The sequence below is a fragment of the Pleuronectes platessa genome, chromosome 15 (assembly GCF_947347685.1).
Source record: "Pleuronectes platessa chromosome 15, fPlePla1.1, whole genome shotgun sequence".
NCBI lineage: Eukaryota > Metazoa > Chordata > Actinopteri > Pleuronectiformes > Pleuronectidae > Pleuronectes > Pleuronectes platessa.
The window spans coordinates 8,606,414-8,625,411 of NC_070640.1; the positions used below are offsets into that span (position 1 = coordinate 8,606,414).

The window sequence follows — 18,998 nt, forward strand, 5'->3', positions numbered from 1 at the left end:
AGCTACTCATTTGCTGGCATCAAACAAAAAAATCACTACATCCTCTCCCCATGTACTCTTTCATTCCAGGGACTAAGCAATATCAGAAGTCAAACGAAAGGGGAGGACACAACAAACATTACAAAACAAAAGGGAAAGGTCATCAGTGAAGATGCTCGTTGGTTAATACTATTTTTTTATCACGCATGTAAAAAACTGCCATATCATTATATGTAGACATTCATAAAAGGGCCTGGGCACGGAATTCAGACAATACTTAACCTTTATTCCATAATATTTTTTAAAGGATATCTGATCATTTTAATTTACTTTGTACAAAAAAATAAGCGATCAAAGTTTTCAGACAATTAATGATTTTAATTTCTAATTTATAACGTCAATGGCCACGTGAGTAGGTCACCATACGCACCATTGAGGGGCAGGGGGTTGTCTCCGCCTGGATGAGGGAACCCAAGACGACCTGCAAAGGGAGACAGAGCACAAATATTTAATATGAGAGAGCCAACATATGAATAAATGTGATGCATGAGTTTTTACACAATAACCAGCTTTAAAGCTTTTTTAGGAAAGTTTTGACCTCAATCCTTTTTACATAAGAACCTTTTAATGCTGAAACCTTATCCCATACAAAAATCTCTATTTCAGGGTGGGAGAAATGCAGACACTTTTTATAAATAGATATATATATATATATATATATATATATATATATGGAGTCCATTTGTATTTTCAACAGAAACATGATTGTGATGAAACAAATCACAAAATGAAATAAATCAAAAATCACATTAACCAAAGTTAAACAGTCAGAGGCATGGAACCAGTAATACTTTAAATTAGCCTGCTCCCAAAAGGGAAAAAGGTTGTGACCTTGTTAATAGAGCCTGACCATTATAGATTTTGAGGGGGCCGATGCCAATACCATCAGGATGCAACAATTTCAGATACTGATATGTTGGCAGTTAGGTCAAACATTGTCAGTATAAAGCCAGGCATAAAGTCAGTATAAAGACTGTATGGCATGTAAACACAATTGAATCTTGATATTTTACGGTTTAACCAAAAACAATAATTTAAATAACTATAAAGACAAAGAAAAAACTATTAAACCGAAGCCCTTTATTATAACTGTATATAATATATTCGCTTTTATACATATATATATATATATATACATATACATATACTGATATGTAGGTTAAATGCTCATATTGGCCGATTTTCTATTGGTTGGGCTCTAAGTGATTATTCATGTCCTGGTCCCCATAGACTGACTTTGTTGAAAGGCACTTTTTAACAGGTCATACACTCTCCAAATGAAATGACACGATTTGAGTTTTATATAACTGGCTTATATGGAAGCATGTATTAAAGTGCTAATGCAGAAACGGCTGTGGCAGCAGAGAGCCGAGTGTTGTTTCCACTTCAATCTCATTAGAGGCTACATCTGTGGGACACCAACAAGCCCTCTCCCTCTCATCGACCTCCATTTCCCTATCTGTGCCTCACTCTCCTCATCCGAGCCGAAAATCATACATTTTACATGGAGCTATTTGCTAGGCACGTACACACACACACACACACACACACACGTACCCACACAAATACATGTTATGATGCCAAACAAGATTCGAAGTTATGCAAGGCCCGCTTGCTGCAGAGGGATAATGAGATGAAAGAGCTGAAATAGTACAACCATTGTTGTACGGGTACGGACCGCCCTGTGATTGGTGCATTCCAGTGCCTCAGTCACATGGAAATCTGCTGGCCCCTCCCCCACACCTTGTCTATTGAGCCCCACAGTCATCAGTAGATGTGGTGCATAATACAGAACTGGGACTCACAGAGAACAGAAACTAGGGCGGACCACCCGTGGCTCAATCAGCTATCATACTACAATGCAGATTTCCATACATTAACGCACTGTCATCACAATGTGGACATTACCGGCACGTTTGGCTAAACAAAGCTTGAATCACAGATTCCAGCCCAAACCAGATAACACAAGATAAGCTCAATTCCTTCAGACTGCACTGCAGAATTCCCCACTTTATCTCCCTCTGTAATTCAGTCCAGTTATATTTGCTGATATGTGCACTACCCCGAATTCAAAGTCCATTTGAGCAGAACACAACACATTGGATTTTGAGAGGCTTTTATGTTCAGGGCGCAAGAGCACGGCACATCCCCGGGTGTCTGCAGGGCTGTGCGTGCCCGCTCGGTGAACCATATTTGCATGCTGTTGGCTGCATACATGTACAGCAACAACTAAAGAACATGCATGCACAAGCACACACCACACAGTGCCGTGCGACTGTGTTTGTGAGTTTGTGAGTGTGTGAGTGTGTGTGAGTGGTGGCAGAACAGAGAGATCCTTTCTGTCAGTCAGGACAATGCTGGAAGCGATTCAAAGCCACTTCTGCTGTAGACATTTTGTCTCGCCCATTTCCCTGGCTTCATCGCTCTCACTTTGTTCAACATGTTCCGCTGGAAGGAGAAGTTTGTGCTTCGCTTATGTGCGTCAAAAATTTGCTCCCTTGTGTTCACGCTGTCCTCGTTTGTTAAATTTGTGTGCGTGCATGTACGTGTGTGTGTGTGAGAGAGAGAGCAGGAGTCAGTCGGCAAGGAGAGGAGTCGGCGCTCAAAGAAAATGTGGTGTAATTATGTCTTTCTTTCTACTTCGCTGTGAGGAAATAAAGGGAAGAGCTCACTGAAGTCAGAGCTACACCACACTGCCAAGTCTGGACTATAATTATGAAAAGGAGTAATAAATAGTATAATATTTTGCAGCATGCCAAAGGCTACAAGACAAAAAGGAATCTGGAATGGGATCAGGCATGATGCATCATGTGAACGCAGCAAAGAATGAGGGGCTGTACGAGAAACTAATCTGAAGGAGACGGTGGCTGAGGAAAAGATGGAGAAAAAGAAAGCCAAATGAGGAGTGATTGAAAAGATAAAAATGACAAACTGATATGATATGAAGTCTTTTCTTCAAGGTTGTGCTTTCAATTGAGAAGATGTGTTTTTTTTTTTTATCCTGGTGCCTCGCTCCGAGATCTAACAGCCGCTGGAATCTGTGCCAGCACAGTTGGATCTAGGATACCAAAGAACGTAGCTCCTGAGTTAACTTCGGTTCTCCTCTCTTAATATTAAGGGAAGATTTACTAATGTTTGACAGCGGCACATAAGGTCACAGCTGGACGTGGCTGAACTCGGTGGGTGTGAGGCTGAAATAAATAGGCCAGTGAAGTGTCAAGTGCTCCGACCTTTCACTCTCCATGGCATTGTGGTAGTGAAACTGGTGTGTATGTGTGTGTGTGTCTATGCAATTTTTGTAGAACACATTATTAGACAGGTAATAATTTACTAAAATTTGTGACTGAGATTTGGAGGAAAGGAGTTCGGAGGGACTATCTTTGATCAATGTTCAAAATAGAAAGAAAACTTTATTGCCACTGCCATTTTGAGATCTTTCATTTTGAGGTTTGAGCTCACACAGACACCCGAGTTAATCGTTTCTGGTGCTTGAGCTCGCTGATAGATTGTGACAACCACACCATAAAACATTTCTGTGCATCGCTTGTTATCAAAGATTAGGAGAGGAAACTCCGAAGAAATATGGCAGACATCTTAAACTAATCTGCAGAAAATCTATCTCCAGCACCGCACCCCACCCTTGAGAAATCAAATGTGTTTCCTATCAAACAATGATCATTACCAGAACTACTCCGACAAGCAATTCCCCCTCGAACAATGGCTTATAACCCTGGTCACAACGCTCAGTGTCAGTCAATAATTACTGTAAACACTTAACGATGAAACAACAGCGGCTACCTGCTGAATTCAATAACCTATTTCTGGGTTGCCACTGAGCCAGTGTTGCCCAACGCCTTTCAGCCAATAACAAACACTGGCTTGTCTCTGTTAATCAATAACCAAAGTCTGTTATATTTCAATTTCAAATAGATTATGCTCCTTGTCAGGCTCTGCTCTGTAATATAAAGCACACATACTCAACATGTCTATAAACACTTATCAGTACTCATTAAATCCACATTGGATCGAGTTTCAGAGCCCGTGAAGAGTGATTCACTTTCACCTAGAAACAAAACAAACTTGAAACTGAAAGCTGTAAGATTGAACCTTGTGAACACACCAGATGTTTCATTTGTAATTGAAAGTATCTTCATTCTGGTGACGTGACATTCACGGATAAACAACCACAATGTGCATTTATGTTTATCGCAGCTGTGTCAGACTTTTTTTTAGACAGAAACAACTTAGTCATTGTGTTCAGAGAACTTATCATCCATCAGATGTTGAGGCTCAGCAGCTGTGATCATTAGAAACTAATGATTGCCAACAACTTCGGTTGAGATGAATGGGCATCCCTCAATCTCTCACATAAATCTCCTCTTAAACACAAGGCCCCAGCATCCATCAGCCCTGTACTCCTCCTACCATAAACCGTGCTCAGGTGGATTCTCAAAATGAGTCAAAGTGAGCAAACACTTTTTGTTGTGGTTTTTCTTTTGAAACTCAGACTGGGAAGGGAAGTATGCAGAGGACAGAGGTGTGAGCCGAGCGCTGCACAGGATGACCTTTCTTATTGTTGTTGATCATAACACAAAAAGATGTCTGATGTGTGGAGGACGAGGTGTTAGATCGTGAGTGTGAATGTGTGAGTGGTTACCGGCTCTAATTCAAGAGTAACGCTCCTACGTGATGCGTGGCCTGTGAGATATACAACTGTGACACACATCTTTATAAGTATATTTATATCAGCGTAGGCTCAATTTACAATTCAATATGTGTCTCTTGCCATAATTCTCTGTAATCTGTTAAACGTGTTTAGGGTTATTTTTCGACGATTTATAATCATTCTGGATCTTCAGTTAAATTTTGAAAGTCACCTTGAATGAGTTGACATCGTTTGGATGAATATTTAAGATTCCAACTCCTTTTATGAAGACATTTTTGTGGATCTTTCCAGGACATTTTCCAAGAGTCTCTTATGACAATATTGGTCAAAAACTGGTCACACAAGTGCAGGACTTGATTGCATCTTGGCCAGGTCTGAGATTATCAACTTAGTTTTTTCCACAGCTAAATGACACTCTAAATTTTCAGTTATTTCCAGATGTGTGGGAACCATGATGGTAGGAGGTGCAAGAGTGCTATTAATAATAATGTCATAAATTTGTATGACACATAGGGACATTCAAATACACTTGGTTATTTCCCTACTGAAAATAAATACGGTTTATGCATGATCTGTTAAATCTTGTTTTATTTTGCTCTGACTGATGTTTGAGTCTGATCACTACGTATATGTGTTAACTGTACGTAAGTCTACTAAGTGTTTCATGGTGTTGACTGCCGGCGGACGTGCTCACCTTTCAGGGTGTCCTGCTCAGCCCTCATGATGTCGATCAGGGAGCTCTCCAGAGTGTTCATGTTGAAGCTGTCAAAGGACCTGGTGCGTTCCTGAAGAGAGGAGATTAAGAAGAGGAGCACATTTAATTTTTTTTGCAAGTAATTCAAAGTCAATTTAACAGGGTTTTTTTCAGGTGGCCACGGAGCAGCTCCACAGGAACAACTGGGGCAGGCACATTTATCTACTTGTTTGAATGTAAAACTGGTTCAGTTCACAAAAGCTGATCAAGGAGAAAACCAACACAAGCAGAAGAGGCCGCACTCATCTTCATTATTACAAGAACATTTACCTCGTTAGCAATTCTGCCTGTTTCTCACTCTAAGCCAAGCCTGGACATTTATGACCAAGGAATAGAGCATTAGTAAAATAAATAAACCCAGATGCTTTCCAACTCATATGTGACGGGTTGAACTTTGTTCTCGTTTGGAAACTCAGAAGATTGCTTCATTTATATCGGTGTGCGTTTCTCTCTAGCTTGCTTGCATGCAAGAACTGCAGAATACTGTGAGGGTTTAAATGCACGTTGACCTACATAGTGGGAAATGACAAACAAGACACATTATGAGAAGGTCCCAGTTTCACATAAGCATCACTGGTATTCTAAAGTGACGTAGAGTCCTATATTCTGCATCATGAAAACTTGGATCAACCTTAGAAAAATACTTTGCTTCTGGGACAGTTTTTATTTTACCTCTTTAAACCTATTTTAGCAGGTCTACACACAAACTTCTGAACAGATTGCCACCAAACTTGTTCAAGGACAAGACATGGGCCAAAAAAACTCATTCAATTTTTGCCTGAAATTCAGACAAAGGGGCAGATGCCTTTCTTTGAGACTTCCTGACATTTTCACAGATTTCCCAGGGAACCATTCAAGCACATTGAGAGGACTAATATCCATGAGTGTGTGAAATGTTGTCTGGCTTGATTTGATTTAAAGGGACTGTCAGGCCTTGCGGAGTTATGCGCTCTACTGAGTGACATTCTAGTTGGTTCTGCTTTAATTGTCTGGGCCTCTGGCCAACTCGGACACGCCACAAAGCAGGAGCTCAAACAATACCTCAGACATGTCAGTGGCACAGGTGTGTGAACCCATTTTTGTGTTTATTTTTGACATTGGGGAAGACACACTTTAAAGGGCACGGTGCTTCAGGAGGCCTCAAGCCTCCGTTCAATCAGGCTTGATTTAAATTTAACCCATTTAAATTAAACCTAGGCTTTTATACTGCTGCATCAGCAACAATGTTATATTTGGTTTCTTTGTTGCGTACATATCTTTTCTGTTGCCACTGTTACATTGTTTGATGAGATGTCCTCTTTGGTTGGTGCCGATTTGTTAGCTAAGAGCAATCCCCCTTTTCACATTTTCTTGTTGTGTATTTAAGTTGACTAGTTCTCTATCTTAGCAACAAACTCCCTCATTCAATGAGGCACAATATTAGAAGACAACAGTGAAACAAACGGGAGCCAAGCCAATTGTTGAGGGACAGCTTTGTCACCTAGAACAAGGGCATTATTGGCATACCACACACACCCAGCCAATGTGTACACACAAAATATGCGCGCGCACCGAAAACATTTGCCCTTACCCAAACACGCTCGCACATTCTCCAAGTGCCTTGGTGATAAGGCTTCTGACTCGACTCCACCTCAACCCCCACAAAAAATGCAGCCACTGACTGACAACAGCTAGTAAACAAACTAATAAGCTTCTGGGCTCCTCCTGTCCAGCACAGCCACAGTTAGGCACACAATGCTGCTGGAATTTCTACCCTACTTATTTACATTTAGAGTTGATGCCACAGGGCTCGAAACAAAAAACTTGATAAGTCACTGTGACAAACCAATATGGTCCGTTGGATATACATATATATATATCTTTTTAAATCACTTGATCCACTGGTTAAAGCAAAGGTCCAAAACAGCGAGAGGACTTGATGCAGATCGGCTTGGAGGGGTCTTCACTACACAGATTTGATCCCAGTCATGCTGTGAAGCGCTGGCTGAGCACAGAACGGGCCAGATGACCTGTTTACAAAAAGCAGCTGCTGGACCAGTGATGTCCTGAAAGTCTAAAAGGACTGCACAGACTGTCTGGTGTTAAGAACTAAAAAGGACGAATTATTATAGAGCTGTTCGTTCTGATTATACAGTTTAAAGAGCTTCTTTGTCTGATCCCCTTCTTAAGCAGTAACAAATTATTTGATATATTATCATTGCACTCCTACGGTTTCTAATGTTCTCCTGAATTTTTCAACTCGTGCTCCTTAGTGTAAAAAAGTCCTTCCCTGTGCTAAATGTGCACTAAACTTCACGTGTCTGACTGTCTCATTCCATCCTCTGTCTCTTCCCCATTTCTTTTCCAGTCATCCTCCGATGTGTGTCACCTCAAAGCAGGATATATTTTTGTGTTGAAGGAACTAGTTGCAGAGATACCGTCAAAGAAATAGTCTAAACCAGCCATTATCATTTCACATAATGTCCACCCCAGACTATTCACATTTAGCTTTGTATCAGATCGCGGAAAGGCTTCGGAACTAAAAAGATGTATTCTTCTCAGTTAGTATAGCAACCGTTTACGTGGGGACCTCATTGTTGAAGAGAGATGTTGTTTGCCCATTGTGCAGCAGTCTCAACAGTGACGACTGTGCGCTCAGGTTCACGGATTAAAACAAACACATTGACAAAACACAAGAGGAATAAAGCATGACGCTCTGCAAGTCACGTCAATTACAGCAAGGTGAAAGAAGTCAAAATAAAATCGTTTAAGTCCAATTCACCTCTCTGGAAATGTCTGAAAGAAAACACTCCCTAAGAGACTGCAAGATCAAATCTGCCGTTGGCCTGGCTGATAATTGACGAGCCTTGCCTCACAAGAGTTACCGAAATCACCCGTCAACATGTAAGCAAATTGTTAGTAATCTGTATTGTCAGTCACTCCTATTATGCACTGCTTTGTCTTGCATCTGGGGCCTTACTTCTAGTATTTATCCAACAACCAGGTCTGGTCACACCCTCGCAACAAACTGTGGGCCAGTGTCTGAGGAGATCATTCGAAAAGCAAGAACCAGCTGGGAGACAAAAGCTCACAGCATACTCTGTTACACCACGAACACGGAGTCGAATGCTACAGGGATCAGCAAAAACTGATCTGCGTCAGTGAAGCATATGAACAATGGTGCGGCAGGTATCTAGCGCCTGCTGTCTACAGTGGCTCACCAAATTCAATAGCTCCTTCTGCTATCTCATCTGCCGCAGATTGGAGATGGAGGTCTGGCACGATTGCTGCCAAAACAACCAACCGTGTGTTTTAGAGGCATTTAAAAACGCTGACGTAGATTTCCCACACTGACTGAAGGAACCGACTAGAGCAGCGATGGCGTGGTGGAAGAACACACCCAGTGATCACTCTCCCTCAAAACAAATATCAACACAGGGTTATAAACCAGACTGTGTCTACTATTTTCTCATATCCGCCTCGGTATCTTATGTGGAATTAGGTTATTGCTGCGGGTCAAATAAACTAAACATTGAAAGAGAGGGCAAAGCAGATATAAGTGAAGGACTGGTTATTGTGGCGAGTATACCCAGCTGGAAGGTGCATCTTAGCATAGGCAAGCACACGAAACAGATAATCCAAAACAAATACAAAAAAAAGTCACAGCAAGTTGCAGTTTTCCTTATATCTGCAGCCTTTGCACAGATTGTGGTACCAGTTTCATTTAAGTGTTGCAGGGTAATCCTATTGTGTTGTCTCAGAAGAAAAATAATTCATTTTGTGCTAGAGATGGGCCGAGCTGGAAGCTTGGCTGGAGCTCTGCAGTTGCTAAGCATTAGCCTGGAGAGTTGCACACGGTGATTAATCATCAGAGTCATCCAACATTCTCCCTCGCCGTCTCTCAACAACTGGCCAGCTGACCAGTAAAGCACTCATCCCCGACAGATTGCTGGGCCTTTACACACACACACACATCACTGCTATGGTCACTTGTCTTATCCAGAGACAAAAACACACACGCACACCGATTAGACACAAGCAAGACACACACAATATACAGGATAGTCTCTGTCATTGTGTGCCTAGGAAAGATTGCCCATATGGACCCAAGGTCATAGGTATAAACATAGAAAACATGGCATGACACACTATATTATTTACAGGCAGCAGTGAAATGTAGCCCAGTGTGCCTGGATAAACAGAGCACTGAGCCTAATACAGTCTGGTTGAAGGTGAAATGATCAAAGAGGCGAGAGAAACACCTTCTTACTGTGACTGTCTGCATCGATTGGCGTTACGCAGCCTCCAGCGAGCCCTGCCGCCATTTCAGTTTTACCCAGAATCATTAAATGTGTTAATCTATACTGTACGTCCCTGGATTATGTAAATCTGTTGATCCTTTCCTCGATAAATCATTAATCGTGAATAAAATAACAGATAACTCTACATGCAAACTCCAGGGAACTTGCGTTTTTTTTTATATAAAAGTGAAAATGTTTGAAGGAACAAAACCGATCAGATAAACTGCAAGTGGGCTCCTCCAGACAGGTTTTAATCTTAGGCACCATAAAACAGACAGGACAACCTCCGACTGATTTTGATGACATGTAGCGCAGCAAAGCATGATTAAATAGAGCATACTGTAGGTGATTAACTCCAACATTAATCTTCCGTGTCACCTGCCTGTTGATGAAAAATGGAAGTCGAGGGAAAGTGAAAGAGTTGGGAAAGCAGCGGGGTGAAGGATGTAAAGAATATAGGAGGTTTTTAAAGAAGTGTGATTTTTTTTTCTCGACATTCCATGTAACATTCATCGCCCGTAATAAAGCGCCTCACATTTCCGTGCTTCTGATCACATCTCCGAGACGTCGTGGAGAGAGGAAGCCCAAGGCAGAGACGGGAAAAGGAAAAGTGGTGATGAAAGAAAATGGATGATAGAGAGAGGGAAAGCGGGTATTGAAGCAAGGCAGCACAAAAAACTAAGAAGAAAAGGGGGCAGGAAAGGGAAGCAGGTTGAGCTTTTGATGCTTGTGATAATGTTTCTTCCAGGTCTAAGTATTTCAAAGGCCTGCAATGACATTAAATACCCCCAACTGTCAAAAACAACCTGCTGCCTGGTGCTGCAGCTGAATGGAGCGTTGGACGGTGTGTGCATGCGTTCAATTGGGGTGTGACAGATTGACAGAGGCCCGGGTTCCAGCAGGGTCTGCACTGCCTGGGGATTACACTGAACTGGCTCTTTTATTGTATGCAATTGAGCTAGGCTAAACACATTATGACACTTCCATTTGGACTCTGCTTTGTCTTCTACCTTTGTTAAGACACATGTGGGAATGACATAGGCCAGGGACTAATTAGGACTCGTGCACACATGAGAATGTGCACATGCACACAAAATCTTTCTTTCAGAGCGTCAAGGGTGTGGGAAGGGCACAATGAGGCTGTATGCGCAGCAGAGCTGTGTTCCTGCCAGCGCAGCTCGGGCCACTCATTAGTCCAAATAAAAATAAAAAGAACCACTGAGGTAATGAGTGAAACCTCCGGCTTCATAATGGTTCAGAGTGTTGGTAGATGTGCATGTAAGCAAGAGAATTTGTCATAAATGAGGGAAGGAGGTTTATCTGAAAGGAATCAAGCGCCTTAATTAAATGTAAACATTTCTTCACCAGTCTAACTTCAACTCTTGCTCAACTTCCCCACTTTTTCACTGAATATTCACCTGGTGATAATTCAACCTCGGCAGGTCTAATTATGAAAATAAATGAGCTTTTCAATTAATTAGCTCTTGCTGAAAGCCGACAGCAAAGATATTCTTAATATAATCACGTGTGAACGAAGACATTGTGACCATGCATACTGTGATCTGATCGGAAAATGTGTATCTGTGACACGGTAATGTTACAGATACACACGGTAAAGCATTCAGAGAACAGGTGTTTCCAGTGCAGGTCTGAAGAAACGCTTTAATAACATAACTTTATAGAACGGCACTGTATGAGTCTGCAGTGTATGTATATGTAAGCTACAGAAGCAGTGAGGAGGTAGCCCTAACCATCGGTTACTTAGGTAGCTTACTGAGACAATATCCTGTGCTGGCTTACTCGCCTTCAGGCCCTGCAGGTCTTACCATGGTCACTGGCCAAATCAGCCTAGTACACCTGACACAGCAGCAGGCATCTGACTGTGAATACCACAGGTGAGGAAGAAGAGAAGGAGAGAGAAAGATACAGGAGGGTGTGGAACAGGGTTTCCTGGCATTACAAAGTACACATTTCTGTTCTAAAGCTAGCTACCAGCTGACCAGTGCATTAGCAGTTAGTGGCAGACTGTTTGGCCAAGAGCCCAACGTAAATGCTAAAGCTGCTCTAATACGGCAACTGCAGTGCTTTTCGCAGCAGCAGCAATGGTACTGGAACATTGGCACATACATGTGCCATGGCGCCGTACACCATTTTGGATACTATCCACCAAATGGTCTAATCACATTTGCTAATTTACACACAAATCCATGATGCCAAACCTCCTGAAGGTTAGCAGAATGAGGGATCTTAGCTTTAGCAGCTAGGCAGCTCATACAGCAGCACAGTGACCATATTGATATGTTATCAGTATATGTTATATGAGATTTTTCGCTCTTATAGATGCTCTGCAAAAGAAGCCTCAAAGTCCATGGTAAAGGAAGCTTTGAACCCCAATAGGTCTTAAAGAGAACAGAGCTAAAACCAAACGTGTTCAGACAAAGGATAAAATGAGGGGCTGCCAAAATGGACAGATTGAGGAAAGTGATGTATTTTCTTACTATCAGAGCGTGTAAACCTTTTCAAGTCAGCATAATGTCTCCTTTAATATGCACTTATATCTACTGAACAGCATGTTAATGGCAATATTTCAGTGGTACAATTATATGCGGGTTAACTTTCGGATTTAACGCTGTGTTTTGCAATCACATTTGTATAAAAAGTTTACTAATAAACAACTCTACAGTGAAGTAACAGTGATGGTTCATAAGAAGAACAATTAGGCTCCTAAGTCAAAAGCCACTGAGCCTTCATCTGTTGTGTCAGTGCTAAAATGGAAACTATGCGAGGCAGTTGGAGCCGGCTACTGGAATAGTGTGACAACAGTTCCTCATGGCGTGTGTTTAGTGCAGAGTTACACGAGCGACGGTATTTCAATTACCAAACCTGGGGGGGGGGGTTGCCTCGTGTTAGGCAACATGTGTCATCAGTCATCTGAACGGTGCATGATCTCTGACAAACACTGACAAGCACCACTCACTGCCGTCTTCTTTTTTTTTTTAAAGGTAAAACGAAGCTCTTGATCAAACAGTTTTGAGTGAAACCCTTCTGCAGCAGTGGTAGTAAAATGGAAGTGAGTAAAGAGGAAATGGCCCAAGTCAACTGGTCCCACAGACGTAGCAATTTTCATGTCACATCTAAATACAGATCCAGAAAATGAAAGTCAAAATCAAACCCTGACAAACATATTTTTCAGAGTGAGCTACAGTCTGACGAACAAACCTGACACTGACTGACAGTGTAATAATTTAACAGTGGATTCTACAGTAACGGCTTCAATGCTGCAACATGATCAATGTCTGCACAGACCAAAAGTGACACATTTTTCTATCAATTTATAGAAGGGAACAACAATACTGTCAACGCATGATATATGGATCATAATTTGCTCATTTCATCAACACCATATTTGGACCAAGCCCTAATTTGTTAAGTGTATGTGGGAAATGCTTCTCGGCTGTTGCATTGTACGGTGTGAGTCAATATTTAAAAGTGACATTAATCCAGATGGCAGTGGAAGATGTGAACATACTGTAGGCAAAATGATTGAGAAACACATTTGGGAGCACACAGTGATGTGGAAACAAATTTGCTCCAGTTAAAAAAAAAAATTCAACTAGAGCAAATGTGCACACATTTGCTAATTTGTTAAACTCAACTTTATCACACATGCATAGATGCAGGAGCAGAGATGTCTGATTTTGTAGGGAAATTGAGAGAGGTGTTTCTGTGTAGAAATGTGTGTTTATCCTAAATCACGGAACTTATTTATCACCTCACACTCGGCAATCCCAGGTCTAAGAGCTTTAGGGCTTTATGTCAATGCACAGACACACGGACAAAACTTAATATTATAATGTTGTCTAAGTTAGACTTTAATGACAATCACACACAAGCAGTGTAACGTCATTCTACACCTATCCTCCATCTGCCCTTGTATCAAGGGGGCAGAGGGACAATGCTACTTGAGCTGATCTGATTGAAGTACGAGGGAGCGCAACATGCTGCAGCCACAGTAATGCTCGCTTAAGCTTAAATCTGATATGGGGATGAAACAGAAGGGACGTGCTGCTGCTCAAAATGGATGCAGAATCATGGTTCTGTAGCAAATATCTGAGCACGGTGTAAATTGATGGCCCTTTTTATTTCACATCTAAAATTATTAATTGCTAAATTTTTATTGAGCTTTTTTCTTTTCCTTCAGCTGTATATATATATTTAGATATATACATTTTATTTCATATTTTAAATTTTTGATATTCTATTTGTTTATTTAATTCTTGAGCATTGTTAGAAGAGAGCCTGTGACTCAAGCATTTCATTGCCAGCGACTGCTTAATTGTTATCTCTGTGCATTTGATAATAAAACTCTTGAATCTTGAATATTTAAATATAATGCTTGTCAAAGTTGACAAAATATAGAGAGATAATATGACTTTAAAATATAAATGAGACCTTAATCATGGAAAACACATTAGGTATGATCGTAACCCCATGACTACCAGAAGTAATTAGGCTGCTATCTGCTGGTAAATTGCTGCTCAGAGGTAAGCTTTGCTACTTATTCAGCACAAAATACTCAGGCATGTCAAGACATGTCAGTACAAAGTCCTTCACTGCTTGGCCTGTGCTGCGCTGTGAGTCAGTAATTGCGAGTGAAGATAAGAAAATACCTGAAAAAGGTCAAGGCATCGCTTTCTAAATTTCTAATTGAGATAATTAGCTTTTTTAATTATTCGTGAAGAAAATGTCTCCATGAAACCAGAGATTTCGACTTCCTCCGAGATAGACAAGGCCAGAAAATGAAGCTATACGTGTTACTAGTGGTCTCTAAGCTCAATTAGTAATGTTGTTGAGCTGTTGACACAAAATTGACAAAACAGAGGCAGGCAATCACTCAGAGAATTTAACACTATCTGCTCCACCCAAGATCACATGGAGTAATTGATTGTGACCACGAAGCTCTGACTGACCTTAAATTAAGCAAATGGATGGACACATTGTCCGAAGATAAAAAGATAGAATATTCATGATACTGAAAGAAACCTCTCATTAAGTCAACAGGCTGAGCTGGGCCAATAGCAACCTTACCCTCTTCATCCCCCCCTCCTTGTAACGACCGACACAATTAATCATGAGCCAGATCAATAAGATGAATCCATATCCGTGCTCCCTTTACCTCTTTCAATCAATTCTATCAGCGGATTCTACATGTGACGATACAATTATTCACGCCATCTTCATTGTGTGGGCCTCCAGCTTTCAAAATTACTCTATGAGCAGGGTGGTATTCTTGAAAACGAGTTGCTAGGCATTACCAAGCCTCGACCTGGGTTATTTATTAAGTGGTCATCCTGAAAAATCATTAGGCTCCATTTCACCGAATAGAATGGATTGATACCCTGCTACGTTGAAAGGGTAAAGAGGTTGGTCCTTCAATCTTCAATATTACCAGCTTTATTTCTTTCTATTTGTTTCTGAATGGAATAAAGGACATCCCATAATGAGGTCTTCTTGTTCCCGGGTTCATCTACTTTTGTCTTTTCATCTCGGCGTCTGTCTTTACGTGGTCCATCCCCTTGATCCTTCTCCTCGCACCCTCTCTCACTTTCCCCATTTCTCCCCATCCCTTTCTCTCCATCACTCCTCGACTCCCCACACCGACTCCTCCCCCCAGCCCCCCGGCTTGTATACGTGGCACACACACACCACTGCAGTGACAGAGTCACATTAGTCATCATCAGGGACATACAGCTGTGGAGGTACAGAGCCCAACAACGCCTTTCTACGCTGACGCGGAAACAAACGCATCATGTGAATCCATGCCCTACCCCCATCTCTAAAAATAGCATTCACAGTGCATAGGGTGATAAAATTAAGAGCTATCATAAATAAAACGTAAATTTTTATTAATAAGCAAATAGAATAGAATGCAAATAGAATAGAATGAAATAGTACACCAGAATTATTTCTAAATCATACAATGAGGCTATTCAGAGGTAAACTGACCTGAAAGGGGAAGATGTTATCACTGCGGCCAACTCCTTCGTCCACCCAGGACTTGGGGTTGAAGCCTGCGGGACTGTTTCGAGGGTACTTCTGGGATGCCACATGGTTGTTAGGGAACGTCTTCTTCAGTGGAGAGATCGAGTTGATGGGGGTCATCCCACCGTTCAGCCCTCTGCGATAATCTCTGCCTTGAGATCCTCCCCAGCCACCACCACCACCACTACTGTAGCCTCCTCCGGGACTCCAGGAGGTGGAGGAGCCGGGGGAGGGAGAGGGGCTCTGGTAGCTGGCAGGACCCCAGGGGGACGGGGGCTTGTTCAGGCTGTTGGACATATGCGGCAACTGGCTGAAAGCCGGATTCCTGTGCGGAAAGGGCGGTGGAGGGTGTGGAGAGGCCGGCGAGCGTCGATGCTGCTGGTGTTGGTTGTGAGGGTGTTGGAAGTGGGGGTGGGGCGGGGGAGCCGCGTGGTGCTGGGACAAGGCCGCCGCCGGTCCTATCTGGGGGGAGAAGTTCCCACCAAACCCTGGACTGACATGGTGTGAGAAGTTCTGGAACAGCAGGGGGCCGTTGTTGGCAGAGGCCGGGTTGAAGAAGCTCACGTCCTCATTGATGATGGTTGATGGCGCCGGTGGAATGGCAGCCGACCAGTTGTTGAAGCCAGTGAGCGATGACGAGGTTCCACTGGACTGGACTTGCCCGGTTCCCCCGAGACCAGACGTTTCCTGGTAATCAAAGCCTGCCAGGACTGGAGACTCGAGACGTAGCTGCTTCTCCTTTCCGTTACTACCTTCAGACACACCGTTGTCTGTCTTGCCTTCTTCTGACCGGGCCTTTTCCAGTTCTGAAATGATCCCACCGCCGCCTCCACCGTCCTGGTGACTCCCAGGGGACAACTGCTGCTGCTTTTCTTGCGTTTCCTGCATTTCCTGTTGCTGCTGTGCTTTGGGCTTCTCCGGCCCCCCCAGGATTTCGTCTTGCACACTGTTGTGGGTGGCAGAGGCAGGGAAGAGCCAGGGAGAGCCTCCCGTGGTGCCATTCCCTGCGGCTGTGGTGCTGTTTATGAAGGCAGCAGGGCTCTGCGACACATTTTGGTGGTGGTGTGGGGGCTGCAGATGCGGGTGGATTCGGACCGGGAATGCAGACTTGTTGCCAGTGTTGTTTTGAACTAGGACTCCGAACCCGTAATCCCCCATTTGTTTTCTCCCCCCACACACAAATGCTATCCCGTGATCGTTCGGTCCTATTGAGAGAAGAGCACACAGGATGGCATGCACCGAGTTAGCAACTGGCCCCTCTTGTCCCCCCCTTCAGATCAAGGCGTTTACACACAACCAAATCATGGACAGAGACATTTTATACATATTTATACCTCTTGGGGTCTGTTCGACTCCCTCAGAGGCTTCCTAGACATATGATAATCACACAGAACACTGTCATGAATGAGATCATTCTTGCTCTGAACAATCTAACCTTATTACTGCAGAGTCGTGGACAAAAGCAAACCAGTTAACATCGCATCTTTAGCTAATTATAACCCCGTGACGTTGCCAGCTCGACTACAGCTGAGCTGCTGGCAGCCACCAGAAGAGCTAGAAGCACTGCTGTGTCGAGATCACACACACACACACACACACACGCACATTCAGAGACGTTTTTTCTAATGCAACCCAATTGACAGACAAGCCATCCCCCACAGTACAACGTCTAATGATTGTGAATACGAATAACCCTTGAATAAATTAGACTTGAACAGCGGCACTTCCGACTGGAATCACTCGACCTTGTTTGACAGCTGCCGGTCCAACCTCAAATTTGATCAGATGTAGCTCGATCGCTCGCTTAACTCGAATCGCGTCTAATACGCGGTGTCACGCCATCTTATTCATAAATGCATTTCTCTCGTGAGACGAACAGTGGAGTCGAGCGGGTTTCGCAAAAGGACCGAGGTGAGTTAAATGCCAAGCTAGCGAGTGCACCCGTCGTGATCGTTAGCTAGCTAAGCGTTAGCGCGGATGCTAGCTAGCCGGGCAGCCGGCTATAACAGACGGAGAGAAGAGAAGAAAAACGGGATTCTCACCTTCTGATCACCACCTTCGACCGGTTGTCTTTGTCGAGACGCTTCCCTCCGGCTGACAGCGAGGTGTTGTCGTGGAACAGGCAGGGGAAGCTTTCCACGGGCGGGTTTGAAGGCTGACTCGTACAGTGCAGTCGGTCAGCTCCTTTTTTTTTCTCTCTCTCTCTCTCCCTTTTCTCCTGACGTGTCCTGCCTGCTCAATGACACAGCCTCAGATCTGGACCGTATCACCCGACAGCTTTGTTAACGTGGCAGTGTGTGGAGTCAACTCGGCCGCAGGTCTGTCACGAGCCTTCACTCGATGCGGTTCATTGTTCGTTTGATTTAAGTATTTTTTTCTTCTTTTTTTTTTGGTCGTTGATCCCGCAGAGCCAAGTCGATCCCGGTGCGTCTCTTGGCTGCCCCTGTCTCCTGGAACCGACTGTGGCCGAATATCAGCGAGAGATCAGCCGAGACTCACTTCCGCTTCTGGCGCCGCCCCCTCTCACCGCGGCCGCGCCCCCGGAGAGCCACACCTCGGCGTGTGATTGGTCGGCGTGCCGGCAGCCGCGCCCTATTTCCTCATCGCTTCACGGCCGCGCACCAATAGCACAGCCGTGTCAACCGTAAGCCCCTCCCACTGAGGTCGGAATCATTGTTAAAAAAAAAAGGAAAGAGAAGCGCTGCTGCTGCTGCACGGTCGTGTCCTTTCACGATGCAGCCGGTACCGGGTCGTGAGAAAGCTGAGATCTGCACCTCCCATCCCGAAAGGATGGAAAAGAGCAACCGGGGCCCGAGCGTTTTAATCTCAGGCTCCCTCCGTGCACGAGTGGGAATGACCTGCTTTACAGCACGCATCCTGTGTGCCACGGCAGAAATGGTTTGAAGAAAATAAATAAATAAAGGGGAATGTTTGAGCATTGTCATTCTGCTCAATGCAACACATCACGAAAATGCAAATATGGTTGAACCAAAAATGAAAGATCAGTCATTATTTGCTCACCACTCTGCCGTTGGGGGGGTGGGGGACGTGTTTGGGTCTATAAAACAGGTTTGGATTCTCATGGGTAAGCAGCGTTGCAGCCTAATCCAATACAATTGAAGTGAGAACATCTTTAAACATAAATAAAATACAGAAAACAAATATAACAAATCCTCCATACTGCTTCTGGGGTGTGACTGAAGTGTCTGTAAGGCCC

At 43.4% G+C, this 18,998-nt stretch overlaps 1 protein-coding gene across 1 annotated transcript in view; it reads right to left on the bottom strand.

Annotated features, from left to right (window-relative positions):
• The window catches only part of cpeb4b (cytoplasmic polyadenylation element binding protein 4b), a 31,840-nt gene extending 13,565 nt beyond the window's left edge, over positions 1–18,275 (bottom strand). Inside the window, exons 1-4 of the mRNA XM_053440962.1 lie at positions 17,824–18,275; positions 15,746–16,986; positions 5,400–5,490; positions 410–460 (exon numbers count right to left, since the gene is read on the bottom strand). Coding sequence (XP_053296937.1) covers positions 410–460; positions 5,400–5,490; positions 15,746–16,939 — 1,336 coding nt within the window. The 5' untranslated portion in view covers positions 16,940–16,986; positions 17,824–18,275. The remainder of the gene's footprint in view (positions 1–409; positions 461–5,399; positions 5,491–15,745; positions 16,987–17,823) is intronic.
• Positions 18,276–18,998: the final 723 nt, after the last annotated feature.